Source organism: Lutjanus erythropterus, chromosome 2 (genome assembly GCF_056507025.1).
Source record: "Lutjanus erythropterus isolate fLutEry1 chromosome 2, fLutEry1.hap2, whole genome shotgun sequence".
In the NCBI taxonomy this organism is placed as follows: domain Eukaryota; kingdom Metazoa; phylum Chordata; class Actinopteri; order Lutjaniformes; family Lutjanidae; genus Lutjanus; species Lutjanus erythropterus.
In genome coordinates, this window is record NC_139318.1 from 41,397,704 (window position 1) to 41,407,156 (window position 9,453).

Consider the following 9,453-nt stretch of genomic DNA (forward strand, 5'->3'; position numbering starts at 1 on the left):
CTGCGTGGAAGAAGAGAAACATATTCAGAAGTTTAAAACGTCATCCAGTCAGCATGGATTTGATGATTTCTATGTCAAAAGATATTTTAGATGTTTAAGGTTGAAACTGGGTTGAATTTGGTTGAAAAGTTTTGTTTAGATGTTTGGTTGCCAACACATTCTAAGAGCTAAATGAAAAAATAATTGTGGTCACTGCTGTCCAAAAATTGTCACAGTAATATTACTGCTGGGGCTGAAAATTAATCAAAATTTTAGCGAAATCACAACATGGCTGACCGCAGTTTTCAAATTGCAGGAAGTGCAATACGTGTTAAATACAAAATGTGTGTCAAACTACCATCTTAAATTAAATATCGTGCTGCAGAAATGTCCTGGCCTACACATAATATTTTTACAAAAAACATCTTTGTCTGGTACAAATTTTTGCAAAATTCACACCATAATAATTTGTTTTAAATGAAAATGAGAACAATGCTGTAAAAATTATCATTCAGAATAATTACAATTAGATATTTTTTCAAAATTGTCAAAAACAGCCCTAATTACTAGCTGGTTAGGGTTGGGAAACATAATGGTTTTTAAAAAATAGCAACATTAACGTCATCAGACGTAAAGATGTAAAGGGATAGTTCACCCAGAAATGAAAACTGAGTCATCATCTACTCACTGTCAGGCAGATTGAGGGTCGGGTTTATTTCTTTACTCCACAAATCGCTGCAGAATCTCCCTAACAATGGAAGTGAATGGTGACCAGTTTGGCTCCAAGCTAAGGATCTACAGTGAAGATTCAGGCTAAAAACATGGTGTAAATAACATTTTTTTTGGTCAACTTGGCACAGCAGGGCTTTAGGGGACTTGAATTACACCAGACAAACAGTATGGAGGCATTTTATGTTTTTATTCTGTTGTATTTTTACATTTGAAAAGTGGTCACCATTCACTTCTATTTTTTGAGAGATTCTGCAAGGCTGCAATGAACTACAAAAATAAATTTTCATTTTTGAGTGAACTATCCCTTTAAACCTTTTTCCCATGTAATAAATTTACTCTGCCACTAGAGGTCCTCGTCACGTTAAAGGTGGGGTAGACGGGTAATTTTTGGTGTCATTGGCAAAAGTTTTGTTATAACCTTTACTGCTCCTCCTCTCTGCTCTGGTTTTAGATTTGAATCTCTCCTGTGACGGGAGACTTTGGCCAATCAAACGTTGGCAAAATAGTTCGATATTTGAGTCTCATTACAAAAACGTCACTGTTTCAGGATCTTGGCTCAGTAGCTCACCTTTAATGTAAATGTAGGTCATTTTAGGCATTTGAACAAACAACAGACACTTGTTTTTCTGTTTCTCCAAATACATAAAATATAACTGTAGTTTCAACGCGTTTCTCCCTTCTGCTTCACAGCCATTAAAAAAACAAATTCAGCCCAGTTTTTAATCTTACTTACTGACCTGGAAATCATTAAATCATTGCTCACTGAGTGAGGTCCTGCATTTGAACCATAGATACTTTTGGCAGCAAATACTGTGAGTTTTATGCAAAAATTAGAGCCTGACCGATGCCGAACTTTTGGGGATGATACCGATATTAAGGAGGAATATCAATGCAATGATCAAACACTTGTGACAAACATATGCAACAGAATGTAATATGCAACCTAAAAAAGATATCCTTATAAATAACTATAAATAAAAAACAAATGGAGCATAATTAAAAAAATATAAACTAGCCCTGTAAACTTTTTCTGCAGTATGTTCTGTGAAAAAAAAAAAGTTTATTCTGATATTTCTCCAGCAAAAGCACTGATGTTGAAGACGACTTTATCTATTTTAAAATATTGACCACATTTTCCTTTTATCGTGGTAAAACCAGAAGCACTGGTTTTCTGCTCCTCTGAGGTCAAAGGTCAACTCTACAACTCTTTTTCTTTTCAAAATATCGAGCTGCAGGAAAAGATCTATAACAGTCAGTAACTTCCAGTGCCAATATAAACGATCAATATGCTTCAGAATTCAGCTTTTTCTGTTCTTGTAGAGAAACATATCATTAACTGTGCTTCGTCCAGCATCGCAGCTTGTTATGGCGTTTGAACGCAGTGTGCATCGCGCATGTTGTCGGGACGGGAGCCAACATGGCCGCCACAGGACGTCCTGGAGGTGTTAAACTACACAAAAGAAAATCTTTAACCCCTTTTTTCGTTTGAAGATTTTTCTACAAAGTGAGACGTCTGTAGCTTCCGCCTCGTAAAAAATGAATAGTTGCATGAACGTAGTGCTCATTAATAAGAAGCAGTTCAGGTTTTAGGCCTCATAAAAGACGCTCTCCTTTTTTTTTTTGGTCCGTTTAAATTGTGAAACACTGATTTTACATTTGGAAAATGAAGAACAACACAAGCACAAATCTGATCAGTGATCTCTTTTACTGTATTTGTTACAAAACAGTTTGAAAACTGAAAGAGAAAAGTTTGGGCTGAACTTTTGTCTTCTCTGATAATCTGATCTGGTACGTGTTCATTCACTCAGTAAAAAAGAAAACTAACATTTCTAACATCTTGGTGTACGTAAGGACCATGTCTCGACGTCTTCTCTGCCAAGCTGAGTCAGTGTGTTTCTCCTGGCTTCAAAATATTTATCTGTGCTTTCACAAACGTTGAGCTTCGTCATTGTTTTGGGGCCTTTTTTTTTAAATGTGTTTCGCAGGTTTTATCCACTAATCCGCCTTTATCCAGAGTGATTATCAGTAGAAAAACATCAGAATAAGCTTCAGTTCCAACATCATTACACGTGGGGATGTTAAAGGTCAGAGGTCAAAGCCCCTCTGACAACAGACAAACCTCTTCTGGGGACGTTGACACGGTGAAGACGTTTCTAAAAGCCGGAGTGAACAGTTACTGATGATGATGATGATGATGATTTTATTTTTCTGTATTCTGGGAGGATGTTTTCTTGCTGTAACCAGGAGAAGGACTCGTGTTTGGTGGAGCTGCACTTTACTGACGCAGGAAAGAAAACACGACGGGGATCGATGACGATGTTGAACTGTAAATATGTTTCAGTGATAATTGTGAAAAAAAAAAAAGTGTCATGATTAATAAAAGGCTTTTCAGTGATAAATAAAGCACTAACTCCACCCGCCCCGAGTCAGGCTGCTGATGTTTTCAGATCAAACGAACCTCCACGAGATACAGAAGCTCCAGGAGAAGTTTTACAGCTGTGAATTCAGAACAGAACATAGTTTAATATTACATCAACACAACACAGGTTTGTCTAGTGATATTAAACTTATGTACAGTTGATTGACTGAATAAATAAAATTAAATCTAACTATTTTACATGTAGGAGTGCTGAGGATGAATTAATCAGATTCACAGCCAGAGGAAAGAAGCTGCTCCTCAGCCTTAAAAAATAAATAAATAAATAAATAAAAGATTTAATTTCATACAGTAACAGTTTATGAAGGATAATTCACAGAAATGTGTAAAATAAATCTAAATACATGGAGGAATGTTTCACCAATTTGCTTTGTGAAAATATTTCCCAACGATTTAAAATCAAACATAAATTACAAGTGTGATTTTGTGTGCTGTCTTTTATCTAATATCATTATCAATTTATCTTTTATCTCAGTATTTATTTTAAGCTAACTAACCGTTGAAGCATTAACTTATATTATACACAACTTATTATTATACTTATTATTATACACAATAAACACTTTCCACCATAACAAAACAAAGGCTCACATTTAAAAAAAAAAACACAAAATGAAGTTTTATGACAAGATTCAGGAACAAAGACGCCTCAGACCTCAACTGTTTCTTCACCCTTTATCTCTGTTTCCACGTCCCACATCAACTCCCTCTTTTTCTTCTTCTTCTCTCTTCACTTGGATACAGGAACCAACGGGGCTCCGAACACCAGGAGACTGCGAGAGACGGCGTCCCCTCCCAGAGTCTCAGCCCCGCCTGGTTCCATCCGGTCCTCCGGCCGACTCCACCGTACCAATCCGTCCATCCAGCACCTTAAACCCTACATCCCCTCCCATCCTGTACATTCCTCATCCAACAACCCTTCATCCCTCAACCCTAACTCCTCCCCCCTTCCCTCCTCACCTCCATCCCACATCCCCCCACCTCATCATCCTCAACCCTTCGTAACCAATAAACTGTTCAAATGCACATCTATGTTGGCGCAGTGTTTGTTAGTGAAAGTCAAAAACGAAAACAGAAGACGACACAAAACTTTTGCTGGATCAATTAATCTGTTTTTCCCTGATTTATTTCCATCATAGGTATTAATCTTTTCTCTTGTGCAGTAAGTTCTGTACATTATTTTCTATCGGATCAATTTATTGGATCATTTAGCCGTCACTTCTAACTGTTTGTCCATTCATTTGAACTATTTCACCAATATCCATATTGATTACCTTACTGTATTCACTGTAATATTAACCTGTTAATAACAACTTATGCATAACTTACTCAGCAGATATAAATGTGCCTGTATTAAAAAATAACACACATACTAAACTGGCCACCGAAACAGCTTTATTTTCATAAAATAAATATAAACAAAATGAATTAAATATATAAAAATATATATTTTCACTAAGACAGTGAAAAAACAGAACAGGCCAAAAATGCTACAGAAATACCTTCACTGATTGTCCAGGTAGCAACGCACAAAATGACACCAAACAAAACCAGCAAAGTTTCATTAGAAGCACAGGCCGATATTTGACCTGTAAAACTATAACAGATGACAGATAAACTGGATATTATCGTCTGCTGTAAAAATAATCTCAGAAAGATGAGAACATGAATAAAATCAGTGCAGTTAACTTTGTTTCCTATTAAAAAATAACCCTGCTGCTCGTCTAAAACAGCGGCTCCCAGTATGGGAATATTCAATAAACAAAATAATAAAAGTATAAATGTCTGATTTTTGATCACTCCTGATTGATTTCAGCAACAAAACATTTGGCTTCAGTGCTGCAGCGTCATTTTATGAATCATTATCGATGAACCATCATGATGATCGTCTGATTTCACATTAATCAACTCAAAGAGCCGTTCACGACCTCATCACACTGGTTTTATAATCATTAAAATTAACAATAAACAACATACAGTCATCCTAAAGTAAACAGCACATGTAGGAATGCTTTACAGGCACGAGCAGTTTGACGTAACAGAATTCAAATCGATCTTTAATATTGTTCTAAATTGAGTTAGTTAATAGTGTTTTTTAGGATCTACAGGATTTTTTGTGCGCCATGAACGCAGCAGTAAAGCATCACTATGGCGAGGTCTATTTAAAAGGTCAAAGCGACGACGAAGGATCCTTCATCGGCTCAGCTCGGTTCACAGCAGGACGTCCGACGCGTGTGAAGCTTCATCAGGAAGCAGAGTACAGCGGAAAAACACCCGAGCGTCACGTCAGCGTCTCTGTTTGAGGATCTGGTCAGAGAGCCAGTCCAGACCCTCGGCCAGACCTGTCCCGCTGACCGCACAGGACGCCTGGACAAACCACTGGACACACACACACACACACACACACACAGAGGGACAAAGACATGAGCTTAGCTGCAGTTTGACATTAGTTTATTATCAGTTTATAATTTATAATGTGAACTTTTTGCACATTGTTGCATGAACTGAAGAGCTCTCTCATTTTGAAAATATTTTTCATATTCTCTATTGTAAATTTTTCCACTTTCTATTATGTTTCTTGACTTTTGCAGTACTTGCTTTTTATTCTCTTATTTCCTCGTATTATGTTTACTGATATTAATGCACCAAAATACCAAGGCAAATTCCTCGTATGTAAAAACTTACTTTGCAAAGAAGACACCCTCCCCTTCCTCTGTCAGCGGTCAATGTCGAGAGATAAATCATTTTTTTGATCCTGTTTGAATTGTGCCATCAATGACATGTATGATATTTGTCAGTTTAAAAGTTCATTTTGCAAGTTGAGAAAGTCGCAGTTTGTCGTAAAAATAGTTAAGTACCGTTTTTGTGTGAAACCGTTCAGTGAACTTCATCTGTTGCCCCCAACATGGTCGTGACTTTGCACACCTAGTTCTTCCAGAATGAGGTAAAAAGTATTAAAAGAAGTGAAAATCACACGTCTGGCCATGTTGGGAGCTGCAGGACCTGCTCTACAATGTTTTGGTGAGTGTTAAATGAGTGTCGTCACTTAACTTTTGGGTGTGTAGTCTTTCATATTACATATTTTTAGTCTTATATTAACCATGAACTGCGAAATTATCTGTGATATTATTTTTGAAGTGACAAGAATAATTTTTTGGCACAATTCAAACTGGATCAAAAAATTATTCGTCTCTCGTCATTAACTACCAAACTTTTTTTTTTTTTAAATAAGTTAATCACTGTGTCTCTCTGCCACCAGAGGGCGCTGTATGTGAGGTTTAAATCTGCTGTACACACGAGGTTGAAGAGTTCAGACCAACTCTTTTATGGAGATTTCCCCTTTTTCTGATCATTTAGTTGATTAAAGTTAGTTGAGATGATCTCATTGACATTCTAGAGATTTATTCTCAATATATTTTAAATCGTATAAAAGGTTAATAATACATTTTTCATTTAAAAGTAAAACTTTTACAAATGTTTGAGTGGATGACAAAAAGCAGCTGCCTGCACGATCACTCACTCACCATCGCTGCGGTGGCGCCTCCATACAGTATGAGGGTTAATTAATGTGAGGCGTCATAAGAAGTTTACAAATTTCTACTTTTAAACTTACTTTTTAACATTACTTTTGACAACTATGTCCAGGAAGTTGGGACAAAAACCTGAGCAGTTCAGCTGCTCCAACAGTCGTGTCAAAACGGAAAGCAAAATACACAAACCTTTAGTTCATGAAGAGAGTTGCTGTCTGAGACCAGAGACTCTACAGAGATTCACTGAGTGTACAGAGGACCACGTGTCATAGTGGACCAAAAATACAGAAAGGACATTCCCGAAAATCTTGAATACTTGATCTGCATTTGAGTCACTTCCCTGCTGCCTCGTACTCATCAATCTGACAATAAACACACTAAATGATCACTGACGAGGCGTAGCGTCACACAGCGGTCATCTATAACATGAGACTGCATCACGGGATTGTTTGCAGAACTCGACACCTACCGGCTGTGAGACTCCTGATAGGCCCAGGGCCTCTGTGATGTCACTGACCGACATGGCTCTGGGCAAATCTTGTTTGTTGGCGAGCACCAGCACGGCCACGCCCCTCAGCTCGTCCTCCTCCAACTGCAACACCCAAACACAAACGTGGTGAGTTTGACAGCAGGGTTGGGGTTAAAAATTGTTTAAAATCAGATATCAACCAATCGGCGACGACCTCTGATGTAATTAGGTTTAACTTTAACTTTAACAGACAAATGGTGTGTGTGTGTGTGTGTGTGTGTGTGTGTGTGTGTGTGTGTGTACCATTCTGTGCAGCTCGTCAGCAGCTTCTTTAATCCTCTCAGGGTCGTTGCTGTCGACTACAAATATCAGACCCTGAAGACAGAGACAGAGACAGAGACAGACAGAGAGGCATTACTGCAAAACATCTGAGCAGCAAACAGAAACAATGCTGCAGGATCATCTGCACACCGTCTGCTTCACTCATGAGCAGAACTAAAAGTCATGAACTCTCTGCCTCGTCAGACTTAAATAAATGAAACTAATGTCCTCAAACCAACTTTGGTGCGTCTTTCTGCAGCAGCAGTAGTGGTGATAACAGCAGCAGTGTTACCTGTGTGTTGGTGTAGTAATGTCTCCACAGAGGTCTGATGATAGTCTGACCACCAACATCCCAAACTGTAAAACTGATGTTCTTGTACTCCACCGTCTCCACATTAAAACCTGCACACACACACACACACACACACGCACACACACACACACACACACACACACACACACACACACACACACACACAACACACACAACACACAGAGAGAGTTAATTTATATTGTTTTATGATTTCCACCACTCTATTTGTTTTAAATGGAGCATTAATGTAAACAGATCAAACCGATCACTGACCGATAGTTGGGATGGTGGTGACGACCTCGGCCAACTTCAGTCTGTACAGCAGAGTGGTTTTACCTGCTGCATCCAGACCCACTGCAGGAACACACACACACACACACACACACACACACACACACACAGCAGTTTACAAATACTAGTTTACAACAGCGATGGAGGAATTATTAAAACACTTATTTAAGTAGGAGTAAAAGTAAACTGTGATATAAAAATACTATTTTATTTTTATTTTTGTTGATTGTGGAACTAATTATATATGGTGGGTAGTTTAATTTATAACAGAGAATCATATTTTATAAGCTGTATGATAAAATATTTATCTGTTCTTTATGCTCACCTGAAGGTAAAGTCTAAAAAAGAGGTGAGCAAAGATGGATTATTATTATTACTCATCACTAATAAGACAAAAACAAAGATCAGTTCTACAGTTTAAAAAAAAAACGGTGCCAATTAACAATTCAAATTCAATACGTTTACATAATCTGTCACCTCAAACCAGGAATCAATATAGATATTTATTAATATAAATTAATAATAATAATAACAATGATGATGTAGGTTTAGCGGGCGATAATTTATCGATCCTGATATTTGTCCTGCGTCCCTAAATGAAATTACTAAATAATAAAATCAAGTAACTCAACTATTAATACTTTTGTTAGTAGTTACAAACTACTACAACTACATTTACAACAACAGCAATTTAAAATAAATGAATTAATAAATAAAGAGAGAAAGTTGTGATGCTTTTCTCACCCATCAGTATCCTCACAGGTGTCTTGGAGGTGAATCTGGAGAAAAGGTGTGAGATGATGACGCCCATGTTGGTTCAGGTTGAAGCTCCTGTTTGTTGTAAACGGCTCGTCGTGTGTCCGAGTGTGTTTGTGTCGGTGTGTGTGAGCGTCTGTGTTTTTATACAGTGTGTGTGTCCGTGTGTTATCCATGGTGTCACCCCGGCTGCTGTCAGCTCGGTACACGGTGGCAGTGACGGCGCAGGCAGAAGATACAACCCCGGTGTCAACACACCGGAAAACTACACTTCCGCTAACGGGACCTTCAGAATAAAAGTACAGTTCTTTATTTATTGTTTTTTTTTTTTTTTTTTTAATTTAATTGATATGAAAGTAATTAAAACATAAGATCACTGGTGTTGAAAAGTAACTAAGTAAATTTACTCAGGCAGCTACTTGAAATTCTATTTTCTGCTACTTTATACTTCTACTCCACCATACTTTTAACTTGTTACTGGTTACTGTGCACATTCATATTATTGATACAAAACACAATCATTCAGTTATGATGGGTTGTTTTAGATTAAGATATGACTTAACTGGGGGTAAATTTCAAAAGCTACCCAGCAATAAAGTAATTACAATGAGCTCCACCTTTAACA

The 9,453-nt window shown here is 37.5% G+C and overlaps 1 protein-coding gene across 1 annotated transcript; it reads right to left on the minus strand.

Annotated features, from left to right (window-relative positions):
• Positions 1-4,531: 4,531 nt before the first annotated feature.
• Positions 4,532-9,061, minus strand: LOC146332190 (ADP-ribosylation factor 4-like). The gene is made up of 6 exons (XM_084740185.1): positions 8,817-9,061; positions 8,055-8,135; positions 7,761-7,870; positions 7,451-7,522; positions 7,148-7,270; positions 4,532-5,527 (listed from the first exon to the last, which is right to left on the minus strand). The coding sequence occupies exons 1-6, from the start codon at positions 8,881-8,883 to the stop codon at positions 5,435-5,437; spliced, it is 546 nt and encodes a 181-aa protein (XP_084596311.1). The 5' UTR covers positions 8,884-9,061; the 3' UTR covers positions 4,532-5,434.
• Positions 9,062-9,453: the final 392 nt, after the last annotated feature.

Bases quoted from the DNA above. Each gene is read 5' to 3' on its own strand.
- LOC146332190 (XM_084740185.1), bottom strand. From the start codon at position 8,883: ATGGGCGTCATCATCTCACACCTTTTCTCCAGATTCACCTCCAAGACA. The intron at 7,523-7,760 runs GTAACACTGCTG...CTCTGTCTTCAG, and splicing joins ATTACTACACCAACACACAG to GGTCTGATATTTGTAGTCGA. The intron at 5,528-7,147 runs GTAGGTGTCGAG...GTGTGTGTCCAG, and splicing joins TATCAGGAGTCTCACAGCCG to TGGTTTGTCCAGGCGTCCTG.